Source organism: Electrona antarctica, assembly GCF_951216825.1.
Source record: "Electrona antarctica genome assembly, chromosome: 8".
Classification (NCBI taxonomy): Eukaryota; Metazoa; Chordata; class Actinopteri; order Myctophiformes; family Myctophidae; genus Electrona; species Electrona antarctica.
Window position 1 is genome coordinate 55,450,633 of NC_136789.1, and position 24,080 is coordinate 55,474,712.

The following is a 24,080-nucleotide window of genomic DNA, read 5'->3' on the forward strand; positions in this document are numbered from 1 at the left end:
CGGCCGATATGACCCTGCAAATAATTGCATATCGGTCATAATTTCAATATTGTGCATCTCTAATGCAAGTTCTTTTCAAAACTAACTTTTTATAATGGTATATATAATATATATATGTGTATATATGTATAATGGTGGTCCGGTTGGGACTGAAACGACGCCCAAATATGTAGTCATTCGCCACAGATAAAATATGGCATAGATGAGTGGTGTAATAAACTGGACACAGTCGTGAAGACTTTTTTTTCCTCTTTTTTTTGTCAGTCTTTGAATGAATTAGTAATGCAAATGAATTGTCTAGCTGGAGGAGACTAGCCCATTTACGCCTGACGTCGAAATAAAAAGTATTCTGAAAGAATATATATTCAAAGATTTGTGCCGCATTTTCACGATTTAAAAAAAATAGCAGATCTACAAGCTCGTAACGCGCCACTCGGTGGCGCGCTACGAGCTTGTAGATCTGCTATTTTTCAATAGCTAAAGTATAACGTAATGCTTAGTTAAAACACCAAAAGGGGTTCCCGCCCAGAATGGGCTAGACCGCCCCCTGCTCATTCCATCACATCGGTAAGCAGTGGGGAGTCTGCTGTCTGTCATTGTGAAGCCATTGCACAACAACAACAACAACAACACCTCTGAAAGATATTCAAACCTATTATGTTTGTTGTTTGTTGCCAATCGCATTAGCTGTCTGTCTGTCTGTCTGTCTGTCTGTCTGTCTGTCTACTTTGAGCTATCCATCTAAAGAGAGAGGGGGTAAGACACATGCAAGCGAGCGAGCGAGCGAGCGAGCGCGCACACACACACACACACACACACACACACACACACACACACACACACACACACACACACACACACACACACACACACAGGAAGACGGCAACATGTGTGTGCACATCATGTTACATTGACTCTCTCTCTCTCTCTCTCTCTCTCTCTCTCTATGTCTCTCTCTCCAGGTGTGGATGTGTGGTGGTAGGATGGAGGACATCCCGTGCTCCAGGGTGGGTCACATCTACAGGAAGTACGTTCCATATAAGGTCCCTGGTGGAGTCAGCCTGGCACGGGTGAGTCTCAACACTGTGTGAGTGTCTATGTGACCAGGGGGTGAGTCTCAACACTGTGTGAGTGTCTATGTGACTAGGGGGTGAGTCTCAACACTGTGTGAGTGTCTCTGTGACCAGGGGGTGAGTCTCAACACTGTGTGAGTGTCTATATGACCAGGGGGTGAGTCTCAACACTGTGAGTGTCTATGTTACCATGGGGGTGAGTCTCAACGGTAACATAGTATGTTGCCACGGGCAAGGTGGACATATTGATGGTCTATACTAAATGGTGCATTTATATAGCGCCTTTATCCAAGGTGCTTTACATAGATTGTCACGCACACACGCATACACAGACACACACAGACACACACACATTCATATTATACACCGATGGCGGAGGGAAACCATGCAAGGCACCAACCTGCACATCGGGAGCAATTAGGGGTTCAGAGTCTAGCTCAAGGACACTCCGACACGAACTCTGAGGGAGCTTGGGATCGAGCATGTGAACCTTGTAATTCCCATCCGTCCGCTCTATACCGGCCACTCTACCCCTGAGCCCCTGCCGCTCCCATACTGTAATGTCACTTTGTCTGAAGGCCAATACATAGTCCTTGAGAAAAATATACTCTGCTTCGTTAAGGACATCTGGAGGTGCGCGGGCTCGGAGGGCTCTGAGACCGCTTTTCCCGAAGCTCGGAATGACAGCAATTTGTAGTTATGTCACCTCTCTTTGCGAAAAGAAATGTCTGGACGCCAGAAGGAGTATGTATTGGGCTTAAGTCTACTGTGAAGTCACTCTAGTTGTGTCTCAGTACTGTAATGTTTTAGTGTCCCATCAAGCATGTATACGAGGTGGGAATAGTGTAGTCCTATTAACCCATTTTGACCTGAGATCAGATTCTACAAATGTCTTCTACATCCTGACAGTTTTCTGAAAAAGCTACGTTTCTATGTCAGTCGTTCTTCGAATTTTCAAAAATAGCAGGCCTACAAGCTCGTAGCGCGCCACTCGGTGGCGCGCTATGAGCTTGTAGATCTGCTATTTTTCAGTAGCTAAAGCATAACATAATGCTAACACCGAAAGGGGTTCCCGCCCAAATGGGTTAATGCTCTCCTAACATCCATGCTCTCATGTTGATGTCCTCATCTGCTCTCGCCTTCCACTATACTTCCCAAAAAGGTCCGGGTTTCCGAGGCTACTATACTTCCCTGACCAATAACTGCGCTGTTCCTCGTTGTCTTCAAACTTGAACACAACGTGTTCACAGAACCTGTCCGAGCTTAATTAAGAGGTGAAACCCAGGCGGTGTTATTCGTGTACAGTACAGTGTGTAGCTGCCAGTGTTAAACACATTACTGCTAGCACAGCTGCTCATAGTTGCTCTTGATGCTGCACTTTCATAGCCTGGCTAATAAGCCAGACTCAAATACCACACTGTCGTGTGGTATTTGAGTCTGGAGATGCTGTGTATGGATCTTGTTTCCCGGCGGGGCGGGTTCTAATATTTTCTCTTTGACGCAATTGGTCAGAGCTACTGTCAGTCAAAGGTCTCAAGCATTGAACGTCAGTGTACCAAAGCCCGCCCATATTGCATACCGTGTCCCGATTGGCCACACCAGTTCTCTGGTGTAGGAAATGGGCGTACAATAGGCCTATCTCACAGCCCGCTTTCCACGCCCACTTCCGGTAAATAGTGGTGTCTTTAACATGAGCATTTACACGTTTTTTTCTCTGGAGAATCTAAGTACATTTTCTAATGTAAAAATGTGACAGACCAATATTATGAAGCAAACAAGATGGTAAATCAAGATGGTAAATCAGCTCGAACAGATAGAACAAACCTTACCTTGAGAAGACAAAAGTTGTAGACTTCTTAAATTACCTCTGTTAACATGAAGCGTCTATGGAGTGACGTCACGCTATCATCACTAACCCCCGAAAGTGGGCGTATTAAGGGGGGCGGTGAAATTCTGTGAGATAGGCTTATTGAGCCTCTCCAGACCGTAATCCGCCGGCAGGCAATTTTTTTTTGCCAACGGCTGATTCGGTCTGGCTTATTAGCCAGGCTAGCACTTTCACAGGAGCTGCTTTGCAGTGGCGCGGTGGAGAGTAATTAAGTAACATTGACTTAACCCGTTTTGGGCGGGAACCCCTGTGGGTGTTTTAACTAAGCATCATGTTATAGTTTAGCTATTGAAAAATAGCAGATCTACAAGCTCATAGCGCGCCACCGAGTGGCGCGCTACGAGCTTGTAGGTCTGCTATTTTTGAAAAATGGTAAAAATGCGTCACAAATCGTTGAATATAAATTATTTCAGAGCGAACGTTTTTTTTTTTTTTTGATGTCCGGCCTAAATGGGTTTAAGTACAATCTTGAGGTGTTTGTATGTTACTTGAGTTTTCCCCAATTTCCAGTACTTTTACTTCTACTCCAGTGCATCTCAGAGATGCTTATTGTACTTTTACTCCACTACTAATTATTTGTAGTTACTAGTTACATTTGTAGATTTTGATTATTATTACAAAACATACATTACCCACTTCAGCCCTATATACATTTTGGCCATTTGAAAATAACATTACGACTCGCAATGTGACACATTGTGAGCTTGTAGTTTTTTCAAAAGATTTGTATACATTAAATGTATACAAATCTTTTTTTGATAACTTGAAATTGGACATTTCTAGTCAAAGATGAGTACTTTTACTTTTGGTACTTTAAGTTAGTACATTTTGATTCCAATACTTTTGTATACTTTCACTCAAGTACATTTTTAATTCCGGACTTTTACTTAGTATATTGCAGTATTACTAATAATTGTACTTAAGTTAAAACAAAAAAAGTTGAGTACTTTTTCCACCACTGCTGCTTTGAAATATGAGCTGGGATTATTTTGTTTTGTGCATCTTCCAGTTCCAACACTTACATTCTGAATGAGAAATGTTTTAGTGTGTTTTAGTGTGAGGCAAAGCTGTTCAATGTATGGAGGCGTCAGCCTCAAACGTGGCTCGCTCTGAACTCGGATGAATGTAGCATTGAGTTTGTGTTTGTCCTCCTTATTCTTTCATTATTCATTTTTATCCCACGATTTTTGCAACCCATTTTTTCACCCAGTGTCAATTATCTATTGTAATCCTGGGCGCTACACTTCCTCTGCCAACCTGGGGGTGCAGCGGACTGACCTCATGCTACCTCTATGCATGAGGAGTCCAAGCTGCTTCTTTTCACCTGGCCAGGGGGAGTTTCCCCGGCCGGACGTAGCGCGTGGAAGGAACACGTTATTCCGACCAGTTCCTTTCCCCTCCATCAGGCGCTCCGGTTGACCAGGGGGAGGTAGTTTAGAGACCAGGATTACTGCATGTTTTTTGTGAGGGTACCTACCCTAGGGGACACGGGGAGAACTCCACACTACACAGAAAGGCCCTTTCGCCAACCCCGACCTCGGGTATGGGCACTGATGAGGAGAGAACACGCCCCCAGCGCCCACAGCGTCCCCAGCGGGAATCGACTGTGCCACCGTGCCCCCTTTTGTCCTCCTTATTCTGACCATTTTAGCATGTTAGTCAGAGCTAAAGGGAATATACTAAAGTGCATCCACACGTCCACTCTTTAACTTTTCCGCTGCTATATACGTTTATAAACGTAGCTAGGCTAACGGTACCACTACCTACTGGTGCTATCTACGAGTATGTTCGTAGACAACCGTATACTCCATATATAAAAGCAGCGACCGTCACTTTACCTCTTAGCATTGCTCCGGTTAGTATGGGGAGCCTCCGTCCCCACCAGCTATGGGATCTTTAAATCCAGCTCCATCGAGCCTCCATTATAACAGGATTTTCAAAGCGCTGTATCTCAAAAGGTCCGAGAGCTGTCCACGGTGAGCCGCCGCGCACCCCAACGATCGTAAATCAATTGTGAGTTTGTACCGCATCGCTGAGCAAATGTAGCTGGTTGTAATGCTAGCTAAGGGGTCTGAGCTAATGCGACCGATACTGTGCTCACAACATGAGCCCCCACCTTCCTGAATAACCCGGAAAGGAAACGAGGGTCGTAGCATTAGTGGGGTGGCGTTCCTTAGGTGTGTGCGTATGCTGCCACCCGGTGGCACAGAAAAAGTTAGCACATTACTGCCCAGGACTCTAGGTGAGGAGGTGGCGCTAATGCCAGAGAAATCCACAAAATAAGCAGAGAAGAAGGGTCACTTCTGCCCATAGCGGGAAATGATGTTATAGTCCGGATCTGTATTGTAGGTAGATCTCGAGGAAAGCACGGAATGTGTTAAAATGAAATTGTTTCTTTCTTCTACACTGCCCCAATTACATGATGAACTTTTGTCAAATTGTCAAAATATTATAAGACATTATAACAGCTGCCTCCAGTTCAGAACACAGCCCAGATTATGGTTAATAATTGAGTAACAAGACAATCAATTAGTTATGCAACTCATAAATAAGGTATACTAAAAAAAATCGACTGTGGGTTTGAAGATTTGCTGCTTAAAGCCTACATACTTCATCGCAGCATTGAAAATAGCTCTGAGCTTCATAAATATCTCCTGTATTGTATCCTCCAGGCTTCTAACTCTAACTCCTACCAGTTCTGAACTCTCGGGAAACGCGTTCGCAGCTGTTGCAAAACAGCTACGCTCATATCCTTTTTTTTTTTTACCCTTCACTTTAGTCGGCGAGTGCAGATTATGAATGAATCACGTTGATCCGTTGTGACGCACATCTTCCAATTTGTTTTGTTGGCCTGGAGCCAAGCCGCAAGAGCAGTGAAATCATTTAGAAAGGAAAGGGCTCGCAACTCACTGTTAACCCATTCTGGGCGGGAACCCCTTTTGGCGTTTTATTATAATTTAGCTATTGAAAAATAGCAGATCTACAAGCTCGTAGCGCGCCACTCGGTGGCGCGCTACGAGCTTGTAGGTCTGCTATTTTTGAAAAATCGTGAAAATATTTATTTCGGAAAACTGGAGGATTTAGAAGATTTTTGAGTGGTGCAAGCACTCCAAGGAACAGCAATGTCTGTGTTAACCTATGTTTGTGTGTGGCTCATGTGTGACTATGAGTACCAGTAGGGGCGCTGTTGTGCCAGAAACAGAGAGAGAGAGATAGTGCTGCACTGTTGCCTGCTAATGAGAGAGAGAGAGAGAGAGAGAGGCGGGGGGTGGGGGGGTGGGGGGAGGGGAGTTGCACCACTCAGTTCACACGGGTGTGATTTTTTTTAAATTTTGAGTTCAGGCCTAAATGGGTTAATGTTCCAAACTTTATTGATCAATAAAGGCTTGGTGCATTAAAAGTGAGTTGCGAGCCCTTTCTTTACTAAATGACTGCACGCACACACGCACGCACGCACGCACGCACGCACGCACGCACGCACGCACGCACGCACGCACGCACGCACGCACGCACGCACGCACGCACGCACGCACGCACGCACGCACGCACGCACCCACCCACTCACTCACTCACTCACTCACTCACTCACTCACTCACTCACTCACTCACTCACTCACTCACTCACTCACTCACTCACTCACTCACTCAGAGAGAGAGAGAGAAGGAGAGACAAACTAGCTTCATATTCAGTTCAGTGTGACGTCTTCTTTTCATGCTCAGCATCCATCTTTCATTCCTTCAGTCCTTGGAGGAGGTGGTGACACATCCATCCTGACTGACTGCTTTCCTCTACCGTTTGTTTTGTCACCACAGATCCATCATTTTCATCATCAGCCCTGTCACAACATGCCAGTCACTTTGATCAGCCCTGTCACAACATGCCAGTCACTTTGATCAGCCCTGTCACAACATGTCAGTCACTTTGATCAGCCCTGTCACAACATGTCAGTCACTTTGATCAGCCCTGTCACAACATGTCAGTCACTTTGATCAGCCCTGTCACAACATGTCAGTCACTTTGATCAGCCCTGTCACAACATGTCAATCACTTTGATCAGCCCTGTCACAACATGTCAATCACTTTGATCAGCCCTGTCACCACAGATCAATCAATTTGATCAGCCCTGTCACCACAGATCAATCAATTTGATCAGCCGTGTCACCGCAGGTCAGTCAGTCAATACTCCAGACGAGTGTTAACACAATAACGGCCAGGTATAATTAATGGATTTATTCTTCCGCCACTGCCAGTGTTTTTCAGTGAAAGCCCTGATTTTGAAGACCCACAGGATCCCAGATGTGAACCAGGTGTAAAAAAAAATTGTGACGGACAATGTTTTTTTTTGGTTTTTACCCAGAAAATAAATGGGGATCGTCTGTGCTTTAGTTATGGGGCTGTTGAGCTTGTTTTGACTAACAACAACAACAAAAACACAATCTGAGATTGAAAAGGTTTGGAACGCAAAATACTGCGTTCAAGTTCAGGAGACTTTGGGTAAAAAAAAAAGCAATTCTCCTGAATGCTGCCTTCCGGCATGGCATGGAAAGGAGAGGAGGAGCATTTTCATTTATTTCACCGTAGTAAACGCTGCATTCGTGGTCTGGAGAGGGCAGTTGTTTTAACAGACGGGTAAAAGGGGCAGGGGCTGAAGCCCCCTTTGATGTCTATGTGTGCACATCACTGGGCGCTCGGATCGGTGAAACAATATGAACCAACGCCGCGATCCCAGCGGCACCCGCCCCTCCATACCAGACATCACGATCCCAGCGGCACCCGCCCCTCCATACCAGACATCACGATCCCAGCGGCACCCGCCCCTCCATACCAGACATCACGATCCCAGCGGCACCCGCCCCTCCATACCAGACATCACGATCCCAGCGGCACCCGCCCCTCCATACCAGACATCACGATCCCAGCGGCACCCGCCCCTCCATACCAGGCATCACGATCCCAGCGGCACCCGCCCCTCCATACCAGACATCACGATCCCAGCGGCACCCGCCCCTCCATACCAGGCATCACGATCCCAGCGGCACCCGCCCCTCCATACCAGGCATCACGATCCCAGCGGCACCCGCCCCTCCATACCAGACATCACGATCCCAGCGGCACCCGCCCCTCCATACCAGACATCACGATCCCAGCGCCACCCGCCCCGCCATACCAGACATCACGATCCCAGCGGCACCCGCCCCGCCATACCAGACATCACGCCGACTCGGCCTGGCTATAGGCTGGCTAGAAGCTAGGGCATTGAGCAACTAGTCGACTAGTTGACTAGTACATCCACTAGTCGACCTTGTTCGTACTAGTTGACTAGTAAATCCACTATAGTCAACCTTGTTCATACTAGTTGACTAGTTGATAGTTGACTAGTTTTTCCCGATTTTGTAGGCCTCAAGATCAGGTTATATATATATAGTTATATATATAGTTACAGTCACCAATGTACACAGTTTTTAAATGTACAAATATTTACCAAAATGTTTTTTTTACATAATAGGTAGTTAAACAAGTAGTTGACTAGTAAACTAGGCAACTAGTACAAATGACTATAAGTGAATGCCCTACTATAAGCTAATGCCAATGTTGTTGGCATGCTGGTTACCTGGCAACTTCTAACACCAGCAGTCATTACACAATGCCTGAAAGGAAGGTTCAGGTGAACACCATATTTTATTATTGGCCTGGCTGTACTTATCATCTTCCTCTGGCAGGTAATCTTCTCTTCTCATATTATTCTCAGCTTTTTTCAATAATAACTCCCATCATGCTGTACACAAAGCCTTGCTGCCATGGCAACCCAGACTCCAAGCTAGACTCTTAATGCAATCGATGCCATGAGAAACGCGGTCGCCATGGTCACACACACAGTGAGAATCAAGTTCAACTTTTTTTTGTTTTTACGAAACATTTCAAGGAGAAGAAGGCGTTCTACCTCCACAACAACTGTGACATAAGATTCACTGCTAGTGTGAACGGAACATGTTACCTTTTCTCGCTGACGAAAACTGAATAAAAACTAAACAAGAACTAAGCTATGGTGACTAAAACTATGACAAAATATGCTGACAATTTTGTCAACCAATTAAAACTAGATTAAAATGTTAGGGGAGTAGGGGAGGGACTAGTGTAATGCTTGGTTGCATGCTGAAAATAGCTGATCTACAAGCATACAACGCGTCGTGCTGTGGTGAAATTTTCCCTCATGTGAAAAAGTGGTGTAGAGAGTGGGATTGGATCCCATGTCATTGTGAGTGGAATTCTTAACACTGCGTGTATAGCATATGTGACTAAATTTGACTGAGGGACTGACATTGGACTTTTTTGAATTTTCGTTTTTTCATGTCATATGAAAGCAGGGAATCATAGCTTCAAATTGACATATTGGTTGTTCAGTTTGACCCACCAGTTTTGGAGATATGGCTTATAGAGTAATGTCTGGCAGAAAACAGCAAGTTGAGAAAACAGGCTTGAAAGGTTCACTTCTGTGGTCTCTAACGTTACACCTAGCTACATGTTTGGGCATTTATTTCATATTTACATGTCTATTTCAGCTCTGACATTTATTTCAGACATGCTCTAGTATGTGAAGAGTCTGCCTGTGCTATTAACTCATTTTGAAAAATAAAAAATAAAGGTTTTCTCCTCTGGTGAAAAGCTGTAATTTGCGCGATGGGAGTCTCTCAGTCAAATCTGGTCACATATGCCACCCACAAGCTCCATTTGTTAGGTTCAATGGACGTTTTCTCCATCTTTTTAAAAAAATGTTTTTTTTACCTCCGTCCTCCGTCCGCACACAGAACCTGAAGCGCGTGGCCGAGGTGTGGATGGACGAGTACGCCGAGTACATCTACCAGCGGCGGCCCGAGTACCGCCACCTGTCGGCGGGGGACATGACTCAGCAGAAGGAGCTGCGCAGCAGCCTCAACTGTAAGAGCTTCAAGTGGTTCATGAGCCACGTGGCCTGGGACCTGCCCAAGCACTACCCGCCTGTGGAGCCGTCCGCCGCCGCCTGGGGAGAGGTATACAACATACACTGTGCAAAAAGCTTACGGATGTGTATATTACAGGAAACTCCCGTTAAACTTTCCAACAAACTCCGGTAAACTCCCGAATTGTACCATCACACCTGTATATTACCGTATATTAACTGTATATGCTGATAAACTTGAGGTTTACGGTAATACAGTGCCCATAATTGCCCGTTAACTCCTCTTTTCACGCAGTTATGGATGGATGGATGGATACAGTAGATAGTAGGCATGTAACGATTCACTCAACTCACGATACGACTCGTATCACGATATGAGGTTCATGATATTTTAAACAAAAAATATTTTATAGAAAAATTAGTTTTTTTTTATTATATATAATTTATATAATAATTGATATAATTTATATAATTTATCTTCCCCCGAGCTTTTTTCCACACTTTTTTCTTTAACTACATTGCAAAAGAAGTAGCATTACTTTTGACAGTGCAGAAACATAATTGCCTTCCTTGATGAGCATCAACGACCATCATCACCTGGGCACAGACACAGACACACACAGCTCCCCTCTACAGTGCTCTACTACTGAAAGTGACTAATTTATCTCCATAAGCACTTGAATATGATAGAATGTGACTAAAGCTCATCACATTTCACATCACACACCATAATTCACTAGCCCCCTAGATTTTTTGAAAATCGATTTTTTTATTTCAATAAATCGATTCATATCGTCGGGATTAATATCGATATATCGATATACAATATATCGTTACATGCCTAATAGATAGATAGATAATAATAGATAGATAATAGATAGATAGATCTGCATTAGGCTACGGAGTCTATCTCTGGGAGACTGGGACTCCAATGTATATTGTAAAATCAATGTTAATTTTACTCTGAGAATGTACAAATGGAACCAAATGGACCCTAACGGGTGTGTGTGTGTGTGTGTGTGTGTGCGCGTGCGTGTGTTGCAGCTCCGTAACGTGGGCAACGGCATGTGTCTGGAGAGTAAACACTTTGTGTCTGGGAGTCCCATCCGTCTGGAGAGCTGTCTGAAGGCACGTGGAGAGGTGGGCTGGAGTCATGGACAGGTGAGTGTGCACTTTTTAAATGCTCCTACGGGGTCGACTGTGGCTCAAGAGGTAGAGCAGGTCGTCCAATGATCCATGGGTCGGCGGTTCGAATCCCGGCTCCTCCTGTCTACATGTCGAAGTGTCCTTGGGCAAGACACTGAACCCCAAATTGCTCCCGATGTGCTGGTTGGTACCTTGCATGGCTTCTGCTGCAATCGGTGTATGAATGTGTGTGTGAATGGGTGAATGTAATGCACAATCTATGTAAAGTGCCTTGGATAAAGGCGCTATCTCTCCTCCGTGCCCATGTATACCCGAGGCGGGGTTTGGCTAAAGGGCCTTTCTGTGTGGAGTTTGCATGTTCTCCCCGTGTCCCCTAGCACTCGCATGACTGAAGTAGAATGTGACTTTAAATGTGCTTAAATTCATATTTCAGTCTTTTCACCTCTGTCAGGTGAAAAGAAGCGGCTTGGACTCCTCATGCATTGAAGGAAGCATGAGGTCAGTCCATTGCTCTCACCAGGCTGGCAGAGGAATGGGTTACAAAATCGTGGGATAAAAAATGAAGGGGGAAGAAAATGTTAATTAATGGTGCATCTCCAGTGCATCTTTACGCATTGTAAAGGGCCCTTGGCTCTCAGGGGCCCTTCGGGTTAATTGGACCGTGAGGTAGGGCATTAAGCAACTAGTCGACTAGTTTACTAGTACATGAGACCATGTACAAATATTTATTTTCAAAAAAATAAATAGTTTATTTTTTTAATTTATTTTATTTTTTACATAATAGGTAGTTAAACAACTAGTCGACTAGTAAACTAGGCAACTAGTCAACTAGTAAAAAGGACTAGAAGTGAATGTACTAGGTTTGACACCCTCATTGGCTGTTGATTTTGTTAAATTTAGGCTAAAAAGATGATAAAAACACGAAAATGTCACGCGCTATAGGGGCCCTGCAAATATTACCAGCCCAGGGGCCCTCGTGGGGGTTAATCCGTCCCTGCTTAGGGGTTCAGTGTCTTGCTCAAGGACACTAGAGTAGAGACCATGTAGAAACCATGTAAGGCAGCAGTCTGCTCATCAGGAGCACTTAGGGGTTCAGTGTCTTGCTCAAGGGCACTAGAATAGAGACCATGTAGAAACCATGTAAGGCAGCAGTCTGCTCATCAGGAGCACTTAGGGGTTCAGTGTCTTGCTCAAGGACACTAGAGTAGAGACCATGTAGAAACCATGTAAGGCTGCTCATCAGGAGCACTTAGGGGTTCAGTGTCTTGCTCAAGGACACTAGAGTAGAGACCATGTAGAAACCATGTAAGGCAGCAGTCTGCTCATCAGGAGCACTTAGGGGTTCAGTGTCTTGCTCAAGGGCACTAGAATAGAGACCATGTAGAAACCATGTAAGGCAGCAGTCTGCTCATCAGGAGCACTTAGGGGTTCAGTGTCTTGCTCAAGGACACTAGAGTAGAGACCATGTAGAAACCATGTAAGGCTGCTCATCAGGAGCACTTAGGGGTTCAGTGTCTTGCTCAAGGACACTAGAGTAGAGACCATGTAGAAACCATGTAAGGCAGCAGTCTGCTCATCAGGAGCACTTAGGGGTTCAGTGTCTTGCTCAAGGACACTAGAGTAGAGACCATGTAGAAACCATGTAAGGCAGCAGTCTGCTCATCAGGAGCACTTAGGGGTTCAGTGTCTTGCTCAAGGACACTTCGACACTAGAGTAGAGACCATGTAGAAACCATGTAGAAACCATGCAAGGCAACGACCCGCTCAAGGACACTTCGACACTAGAGTAGAGACCATGTAGAAACCATGCAAGGCAACGACCCGCTCAAGGACACTTCGACACTAGAGTAGAGTCCATGTAGAAACCATGCAAGGCAACGACCCGCTCAAGGACACTTTGACACTAGAGTAGAGTCCATGTAGAAACCATGCAAGGCAACGACCCGCTCAAGGACACTTCGACACTAGAGTAGAGACCATGTAGAAACCATGCAAGGCAACGACCCGCTCAAGGACACTTCGACACTAGAGTAGAGTCCATGTAGAAACCATGCAAGGCAACGACCCGCTCAAGGACACTTCGACACTAGAGTAGAGTCCATGTAGAAACCATGCAAGGCAACGACCCGCTCAAGGACACTTCGACACTAGAGTAGAGACCATGTAGAAACCATGCAAGGCAACGACCCGCTCAAGGACACTTCGACACTAGAGTAACCATTCTTAACCGTGTAATGATGTTGCATTAGCCAACCTTCACTCGGTTTTTTCATTATTCGGTAGCATTTCAACCCATTCAGGACGGGAACCCCTTTTGGTGTTTCAAGCATTATGTTATACTTTAGCTATTGAAAAGATCTGCTATTTTTTTTTAAATCGTGAAAATGCGGCGCAAATCTTTGAATATATATTCTTTCAGAGCGAACATTTTTAACTCAAATCTTTGCTTCTGGGAGGTCACTGGAACAACATATTTTCAGATGGGGGTCGGTGGCCGAATACATATAATTTATGGGGTCCTTGACATGAAATATTGAGCACCACTGATACAGAAACATGAGGTATTTCAGAAAACTGTCAGGATTTAGAAGACATGTTTTAAATTTCGGCGTCAGGGACTGTGGAGAAAATATAAACTCGCACAGACTCTCAAAAAATTACACCCATTAGCGTCAAAGGATCAACATGTGAATGTAGTTACATGTATACGGTCAGCGGCGACAACTACGGGGGTGCCTGGTAGCTGGAGCACCCCTGAACAAAATAGAAACGCAACTTAGCACCTCTGAGCTTCCCTCCCGCATGACTGTAGTTTTGTCACATAGTCACACCGTACAGTCACAGGCGCGTACATTCTTTCTACGTCCGAGCATAGACATGGTAACGCCCCGCCTGCCTCTGATTGGCCTACCGACACTGCCCGTCTTGCCTGTCCTGCGAGATGCAAGGCTACTCCGTGGTGGGAAATAATACAAGTACAAGAGAATGGCAACACGCGACAGTAATTTGTAACTTTAATTTTTGTAGAAGAGGAAAACTAATATTGTTTGTGCCGTTTGCTTTGATTGAATAATTGATTGAACACGTTGGCCTATGTACTATGATTTGATTTGGCTGTGTTCTAAATTAAAGTGTTAGTGTTGATTATCGTGTATTAATCTAAACTAACACTAAACTAATGCTATTATACTAATAAAGATCAAGGGAAAAGAGACTTTTTTTAAACAATAAACAATAATGTTTAAAGTTTACACATGTATACAAATAAACAGGCCAACGGCATAAACAATATTAGTTTACCTACAAAAATAAAAGTTGCTGTCGCGCGTGCCAAGCTGTGCATTCTCTTGTAGCTTTTATATATCGTACTTGACTTGTATTATTTATTTATTTCCCACCACGGAGTAACCTCGCGCAGCAGACTATCCAGCATGTATCTTCCACCTCGGAGACGCCGGCTCTGTCGGTAGGCCAATCAGAGGCAGGCGGGGCGTTACCATGTCTATGCTCGGACGTAGAAAGAATATACGCGTCACCGGCATTCAAATGCTAATATGGTGGCTCTTGTTCATAAAAGTTGCCGTACAGTAGCCTTTCTTTCGCACTTGTCTACAATGAAGTACCCAGTGTTTGTGGGGGGGGGCTAAGGAAGTTATGAGAAGTATTCGCAAGTGTGCGGAAGTGTGCGGTTCTGTACGTTTACGTGAGTTCACAGACAGGATGGGACCATGGACACTAGCGATGGGAGATTAATCGGCATTGTATTTAGGTTGAAATAAAAAAGACGGGGAGCAGAACTATTATCGTGTGCGGACATTCCACTTTTTTCTTCATTCAGTATTTTTTTAGGTTCAGCACCGTATTCTGAAACTGGGATGTGCATATCGTTTTCCTTCTTTACAGTTGGGTGCCACCGATATTGTCCCTTATCATTTGACCCATTTAGGCCTGACCTCAACATTTTTAAAAATCCTTCTAAATCCTCCAGTTTTCTGAACTAAATATTTTCACGATTTTTCAAAAATAGCAGACCTACAAGCTCGTAGCGCGCCACTCGGTGGCGCGCTATGAGCTTGTAGATCTGCTATTTTTCAATAGCTAAATTATAACATAATGTTTAAAACACCAAAAGGGGTTCCCGCCCAAAATGGGTTAACTGTCCTTTTGCGCAGATCACGCAAACCTCAGCAAAAAGAATAGGACAATATCGATGGCCTCCAACTGTACATAAGATTAATCGGCAAACACATCGGTATCGGCCGATTTGTTTCTCGTTGTCTTTAGATTATTCGGCATCGGTTCGATCAATCGGTCTGTCTTTACAGATAAACAGGACCAAAGTAACAGCTTGAACAGATCTACAAGCTTATACAATATTAAATATAAAGGTATTAAAGTTAAATCTGACTTGCCTAAGCCTGCAGACAGTGCAGACACCCTGTTGCATTTTCAATACAGAATGAGATCATATCGACATCGGCAATATCGGTTATCGGCCACGACAGCAATTAATTATATCGGATATCGATATCGTGTCTCATCGGCACATCCCTAATGGACACAAATTATGTGTTTCCTCTTAGTGTAGTTCCTCCTCCCTGTGTGGATTAATTTCATTACACACACACACACACACGCGCACACGCACGCACACACACACACACACACATCCTGTCGTTGAGCTGCGGTGTGTTTGTTCCAGACGTCGTCATCCCAACGTGTTTCGGCAGAGCAGTGACTGCGGTGTTGAAGTCTTACTTTGCTCCCCCCCCTCTTTGTCTGGCGGTTCGAAACAGTGTCGTTGTGCTTTGACAGTTTAATTAGTGTCATGGGATGATGTGTGCCGCAGTTTAATCTCCATTCCTGTTGGAAAACGGCAGCTCCACTGTAAATCAACCACGGAGCTCTCTGGCAGCCAGCCTGGTCACGACGGCTGTTATTATTTTTGTTTCCCTGCGTAGGTGCCTGGTCCGATTTAGCAGATTTCAGAGAGACAGGAAAAATGAGAGTAGTTGACAAAGGAGGCTTTACGTTAATAAGCAAGTGCATTTATCCCATTGTGATCTGGAACGCATCTGTGCTTGTAACCTTGTCTTTTAACCATTATTTGAAACTTTAGCTTTTGGAAAAACAGCAGATATAGAAGCTCAAAGCGTCAGTGCAGCGCTACGAGCTTGTATATCTATTTAAAAAAATCACACCCGTGTGAACTGAGTGGTGCAAGGTCTTATATAGCCTGATCAGCTGTGGTCACTGATGTAATGTCTCATTCCGGCCAATCACAATGCACCATGCTCATTTTTTGGTACGAACAGACACGTAGACTAATGAAATCACACCCGTGTGAACTGGGTGACCATAGCAACCATGCTCATTTTTTGGTACGAACAGACACGTAAACTAACAAAGCCAGTTGTAGGAGTGGTTTACAGTACACCACTCAACTAACAAAGCCAGTTGTAGGAGTGGTTTACACCACTCAAAAATAATAATCTTTGAAAATTTCAAATCTTTGCTTCTGGGGGTCCCTGGAACTAAATCTTTTCAAATGGGGGTCCGCGGCCAAATACATACATCATTTTTGAGGTCCTTTTGTGAGAACCACTGACATTTGTAGAATCTCAGGTCTTAACAGTTTGACTCCATAAAACGCGTTACCCGCTATTTAATCAAATATTCTACACTGCCGAGATTGTTTCATTACCTTTAGAGCTGGTGTTCTCAACCCGTGGGTCGCGACCCCTCGGGGGGTCGCCAAATTATTTTAGGGGGTCCCCAAATTATTTTCAAAAATATATATATATATATTTTCACGATTTTTCAAAAATAGCAGACCTACGAGCTTGTAGATCTGCTATTTTTCAATAGCTAAATTATAACAATGCTTAAAACACCAAAAGGGGTTCCCGCCCAAAATGGTTTAAGGTTATTGTAGCAGTCAATTTATATTGGGGGTCGGGAGGGGGCGGGGCGGGGGTCCCGAGACATTGCCAAAGCATTTCCGGGGGTCCCCGGCCAAAAACGTTGAGAACCCCTGCTTTAGAGCATAGGCTGAAGTATTTGCAGCTTTCAACAAACGAAAATCCGGCGAAAAATGGTCCGTCGGCATGTTTTGATCATCAGTACCAGCGGCCATTACAATCGCTACAGGATCCGCCTCCATGAGGCATTGTAGTCCAAACAAACCCCCCGTCCACTTACATTGAGCTCAATTTCCCAGAAGCCCTAGCAGCCCAGATGATGACTTGATTTCCGGGTTCCTCATCATAACGCGACGGCCTCGTCACCAGGTCCCCGGATAAATCCGCTGTTTCTTTTTAATTATTTTAAAACGGTGAATATTAAACGCTTTAAACAAATGTCGGGTATAGCGTTTTACGCGCGGTGGAACACTGGATTAAACAATTAGCGGCCGTCAAACTGTTAAAAGGGGTATTAGAAGAGATGTTGCAGCTCCACAGAGGTGAAATGTGCAACATGTACAGTTGGAGGCCATCGATATTGTCCTTTTCTTTTTGCTGACGTTTGCGTGATCTGCGCAAAAGGACAGTTAACCCATTTTGGGCGGGAACCCCTTTTGGTGTTTTAAACATTATGTTATAATTTAGCTATTGAAAAATAGCAGATCTACAAGCTCATAGCGCGCCACCGAGTGGCGCGCTACGAGCTTGTAGGTCTGCTATTTTTGAAAAATCGTGAAAATATTTATTTCAGAAAACTGGAGGATTTAGAAGGATTTTAAACATTTTGAGGTCAGGCCTAAATGGGTCAAATGATAAGGGACAATATCGGTGGCACCCGACTGTAGGATTGCTGTTAATGTGTGGGCACTGGGTACAGTCAGTTTATACCCCCCCCCTACGCCCTGTACAGTATATCATGAATGTGTAATCTAATGTAATAACGTTATACGCCCTGCGTTCTATGCCCTGCATATCATGAATGTGTAATTGTGAGCAGGGGTGTACTGGAGGTGGTTGTACTGGAGGTGGGTGTACTGGAGGTGGTTGTGCCGTGGAGCCAGTGTTGATTTCATCAACTAAAACTATACAGTTGGGTGCCACCGATATTGTCCCTTATCATTTGACCCATTTAGGCCTGACCTCAAAGTTTTTAAAAATCCTTCTAAATCCTCCAGTTTTCTGAAATAAATATTTTCACGATTTTTCAAAAATAGCAGACCTACAAGCTCGTAGCGCGCCACTCGGTGGCGCGCTATGAGCTTGTAGATCTGCTATTTTTCAATAGCTAAATTATAACATAATGTTTAAAACACCAAAAGGGGTTCCCGCCCAAAATGGGTTAACTGTCCTTTTGCGCAGATCACGCAAACCTCAGCAAAAATAAAAGGACAATATCGATGGCCTCCAACTGTAACTATCTCTCTCCTTAAGTAATTGAAAATATCTAAAGTCGCAACACCAACTTTGATGAGGCAGTGTTGCCTATGGTTTTATTAATTTCCTTAAAAAAAACGTATATTTTTAATTTCCTGAAAAATGTCTCCGGACAGCAGGGAGACCTGTGAGCAGGGCCGGATTTACCACTGGGATAGGGTGGGCTGCAGCCCACGGGGCCCCCCAAAGATTTTTGATGGCCCCTCCTATATTCAGCTATAGTGTAGATTCTGTCTTAACCCATTTAGGCCTGACATCGAAATTCTTAAAATTTTTCTTCTAAATCATGACAATTTTCTGAAAAACGTCAGGTTTCTATATCAGTGGTTCTCAGTATTTCATGTCAAGGACCCCACAAATTATCTGTAATTGGCTGCCAACCCCCATCTGAAAATACGTTGTTCCAGGGACCCCCCCAGAAGCAAAGATATGAGTTAAAAACATTGGCTCTGAAAGAAAATATATTCAAAGATTTGCGCCACATTTTCACGTGCAAAAAATTGTTTTTGTTTTTTTCCTTATTTTCTACAGTGTACACTGTACAGTATGTGGACCATGGTGACATTGATCAATTATTGATAAAAAAAAGCTTCTAATATATTATTTAGACCCCACAATCTATAAATCTCACACTATTAAGGCAACCGGCCGGTTCCACGCGCTGCACAAGGTGCCCTTTTTTTCACTTGAGCACCTGCCCCTCTAAATGTCTGTGCACGCCACTGAAGGGTGATATTATGTGAACGGCCTTAGATGAACCTTGGTATTGCTTTGTTGTTGCTGTTGGTTCTCTCAGCCATGCACTGATTCTGTACGACCAATATGTTTGTATTTACTTTCCTCAAGATATTTCACTAAAATTGTAAGGAGTACAAGGTCAACACACCACTGCAAAAGATCAGTATTTCTGTCCGAAACATTGGTTTGTTTTCTCAGTGTCCACAATAAACTCTTGGCATTTGGCAGCTACGCCTACGAGAGTGTGGCTATACATATTTCCTTTTCCAACACCACACTGCAGCAAGTGGCTATATGCATTTTCTGAATACTGCGCAAAAAGCATGGAATACGGATGTGTATATTACAGGAAACTCCTGTTAAACTTTCCAACAAACTCCGGTAAACTCCGGAATTGTACCATCACACCTGTATATTACTGTATACGCCCGCTAAACTTGGGGTTTACGGGCAAATCTAGTGCCCATAATTGCCCGTTAACTCCTCTTTTCACGCAGTTAACATTTTGGAGTTAGGTGGTTTCTTCCCGACAGCACATACCAAGTATATCTGCTATTTGTGAATAGCCAAAGTAATGGTTAAAGTTGTTAAAAAAAATATAGCTAGAATCTAAAACGACACAGATGCGTGAATTCGAATTCCCGGTCTCAATGGACTAAAGCTCCCAATGTTCCCAAAGTGGGGTCCGGGGACCCCCAGGGGTCCTTGAGGGAGTTCCAGGGGGTCCCCCAGTTTGGAACCAAATGGACCCTTATGGGTCTGTTACTCTGAGAGTGAACAAATGGAACCAAATGGATACGTGACACATTTGTACACTCTCAGAGTTAACCCATTTTAGAGCTGAGAAAAGATTCAAATGTCTTCTAAATCCTGATGGTTTTCTGAAAAACCCATGTTTTCTATGTCAGTGGTGCTCAACCTTTTTCACGTCAAGGACCCCCAGAATTATCTGTATTTGGTCGCGGACCCCCATCGGATAATATGTAGTTCCAGGGACCCCCCCTGAAGCAAAGATTTGAGTTTTTAAACGTTCGCTGTGAAAGAAATATATTCAAAGATTTGCGCCACATTTTCACGATTTTTCAAAAATAGCAGATCTACAAGCTCGTAGCGCGGCACTCGGTGCCGCGCTATGAGCTTGTAGATCTGCTATTTTTCAATAGCTAACGTATAACATAATGCTTAAAACACCAAAAGGGGTTCCCGCCCAAAATGGGTTAAATTAACATTGATTTTACAATATAAATTGGGTGTCCCAGAGATAGAAATGTCATTAATAAAGATGGTTCCGTAGCCTAATGCATGTCAAACTGGGGGGGGGCCTTTAAATTTGAGATTCACTGCTAGAGCCTTACAAATCTTCTCTTATGGGCATATCCTTTTCAAATGGGGGGGGTCTATCGCAGGCTTATATTTGTGTCAATTTGGGGGTCCTTGACGTGGACAAAGTTTGTGAACCACTCGGGCTAAGGAGCGCCGCACACCTCCATTGTGCTCTCCTGCAGGTGTTCACGTTCGGCTGGAGAGAGGACATCCGGGTCGGCGACCCCATGCACACCAAGAAGGTCTGCTTCGACGCCATCTCCCACAACAGCCCCGTCACCCTGTACGACTGTCACGGCATGAGGGGCAACCAGCTGTGGCGTTACAGAAAGGTATATAGGCTGCCACACCAGCGCCTCTCAGAGGCCCCTCTCCCACCCAATGGGAACCGTTTCAGTTATTTTTGGTTCTTATAGTCCATGAGCCAGAGCTCCAAAATTGGAACGTTAATTATGAATTGAGTGGGCAAAACCATACCTATGTTAGATTGTTATCACCATGACACTTCCCCCAATTGATTACTTACATGAAGACAATGATTTATTGTATTACAAATTTTACATTTTTAAATATGCAAATGAAATATGCAAAGCTACTACTGTGGAAGGGTTATCATGTATTAATTTACTTGTACTGATCCTATAAACAATTTAATATAGGTCTAGTTTTCCCCACCAATTTTGGAGCTCTGGCTCATGGACTAAGAACCAAAAAGAACTGAACCGGTTCCCATTGGGAACCAACCGGTGGAAAGGGGGTCTGAGTGGGGTCCTTGAGGGAGTTAACAGGGGCTCCCCAGCTGAATGATAGTCGGGAACCAAATGGACCCATGGGTCTGTAACTCAGAGAGTGTACAAATGGAACCAAATGGTCCATTTGGTTCCATTTGTACACTCTCAGAGTTAAATTAACATTGATTTTACAATATAATTTGGGGTCCCAGAGATATAAATGCCATTGAATGGGGGTCTGTATAATCACCCTTATAATTGTAATCGCACACAAAATGCATTATACTGTCATCATAAGTCACTATAATTGGTCATTTGTTGCTTTAAAATATTATAGACAATAAATTATAATACCCTATTTGTCTAAATATAAGAATATAAGAAAATATAAGAAATAAGAATATTTTTTCCCAATGGAAATATCCTAAAAATCGGGGTCGTATTATAATCGGGGACTATAGACTATTTGACATTCGGTGTTCTTCTTCCACAAATGGGTCGTCAGAGTTGTCTTATATTCGGCACAGTAAGTCGTTACGGTATATAGTGCTTTATAATGTGTCATGATTGTTGTCATAAAAGCATCACAAGCTTTGACGAGGTCTTATGCGTATGCAGTTACAAGGAGATTATTATACATCACAAGTAGGCGTGCACGATTATGAAATTCTGACCGATTCCGATATTTTACAGAGGACCACAATGGAAACAATCCTAGGCCGTAGGGGCTTGGCCCAAAGCCTGTTAATAAAGTATTCAGTCAGTCAATCAATAAATAGCATTATACTCTTTTCCAAGTGTCTGAATACTGAATGAGATGAGTACACAAATTAAATGTAGAAAAATGTAACGTTTTTTTTTTTACCTAAGATTTTACATCATATTTGATTTGGCTAGAGGTACTAGACACTAGACACTCATTGATGATTTCCATTTTTCATTTAAAAAACAATTTGCTGGTGAAAACCGATTAAATAATCTGTATTATTCTGAGACCGTTCCGATACCGATATGGCATTTTTATAGCCGATCTGGACGATTCCGATTATGCTACCGATTAATCATGCATGCCTAATCACAAGCGTTTATGCATTATGTTTATAATGCATGGTAGACATAGTCAGCTTATAGTCCATTATGTGTATAATGCATGGTAGACATAGTCAGCTTATAGTCCATTATGTTTATAATGCATGGTAGACATAGTCAGCTTATAGTCCATTATGTTTATAATGCATGGTAGACATAGTCAGCTTATAGTCCATTATGTTTATAATGCATGGTAGACATAGTCAGCTTATAGTCCATTATGTTTATAATGCATGGTAGACATAGTCAGCTTATAGTCCATTATGTTTATAATGCATGGTAGACATAGTCAGCTTATAGTCCATTATGTTTATAATGCATGGTAGACATAGTCAGCTTATAGTCCATTATGTTTATAATGCATGGCAGACATAGTCATCTTATAGTCCGGATAAAGATAAAGAAAACTGTATTGTCCATTAAATTCGTCTTTGGCACACCGGCAGTCAGTTACAACAATAAAACATTACAAAAGTACACGGGTGCATTAAAATACTATATAAAATGCATTCACATTAACACAGCAACAGTGATCATGAACAGTGGGGATTAGGTGAACTATTTTAAACATTTTCTTATTTAAAATGTCCACAGCAGTTGGCACAAACGAAGTTTTGTAACCCTTCTTTTTAGCTAATTTTGCCCTAAGCCTCCTGCCCGATGGCAACAAGTCAAATTCAGAGTGAAGAGGGTGGGTAGAATCATTGTCTCCAGTGATCTTACTTGCCTGGTTGACTACCTGGGTGAGCTTGTTTTTATCTCTAACTGAGAGATTCCCAAACCAGGACACGTGAATGTGTATTGCATGCAGGGTCCTGTTATAGTTGTTGCATTAGCACTGGTACGGTACCAGGTCGTCTCGCCCCTTCTCCAACTCGCCCCCGCGAAAAAAGTGAAGACGGCTCGCCACAGAATTTCGAAAAGTGAAGACGGCTCGCCACAGAATTTCGAAAAGTGAAGACGGCTCGCCACAGAATTTCGAAAAGTGATGACGGCTCGCCCCGAGCCGTGGAGACAGGTGGATTTTTTAAAATGACTCAAATCATGAAGGCAGCGTGCAATTTACGTGGAATCTTTCGGCTACTATTGTGAATCAGTGGACCATGACAGCTTAAACACTCTTCTTTACTTTCAAAACATCATCACACATCATGTTGTATGTATGTCAAGACTGAAGGGGCGACCGCTCTTCCCGTTGGGGCGACCGCTCTTCCCGTTGAGGCGACCGATCTTCGCCGCTTTGGGCGAGTTGGAAAAGGGGCGAGCCGTCTCGTATTCACTGGTACTACAGCTCTCTATCATCTCAGACACCAGACAATATAATATGAATTGGTCAGAGATGGATGATGTGCAGACACTGAGGCTTATACAGTAGGCCAATCATTATTTGGAGAAAGGAAATTGCTCCGTGCTCAATTCATTAGTGAGCGTACCCATTCACGACGATGATGATGCTGTCCTTTTTAATCATACTTATTTTCTTTTAAGTACAGGTCTTAAGATGATAGAGAGCGGCCTTTCATTTTGTAATAGTAGTTTATGTTTTATATTTTTTCCTCTCTCTCAAATGGCGGAGATGGCTTTTTTTTTTACATCTCTTCAGTTGATTGTGTCTCGGTGGAGCTTGATCCAATCAACTTGAGCTTGATGCTAATCAAGTTCCTCTGTGGTCTGGTTTTGTATTTCCCCGTGCATCATCATTGCTCTATGTTGTCCTTCATTTTATCTCTCCCTCTCTCACTCCATTTGTATGTATC

General features: G+C 43.6%; 1 protein-coding gene across 1 annotated transcript in view; it reads left to right on the forward strand.

Annotated features, from left to right (window-relative positions):
- Positions 1-957: 957 nt before the first annotated feature.
- LOC306928429 (polypeptide N-acetylgalactosaminyltransferase 10-like) overlaps positions 958-24,080 on the forward strand; it is a 23,791-nt gene continuing 668 nt past the window's right edge. The window contains exons 1-4 of the mRNA XM_079508532.1: positions 958-1,070; positions 9,769-9,990; positions 10,944-11,060; positions 20,686-20,835. Of these exons, the coding sequence (XP_079364658.1) occupies positions 969-1,070; positions 9,769-9,990; positions 10,944-11,060; positions 20,686-20,835 (591 nt within the window). The 5' untranslated portion in view covers positions 958-968. The remainder of the gene's footprint in view (positions 1,071-9,768; positions 9,991-10,943; positions 11,061-20,685; positions 20,836-24,080) is intronic.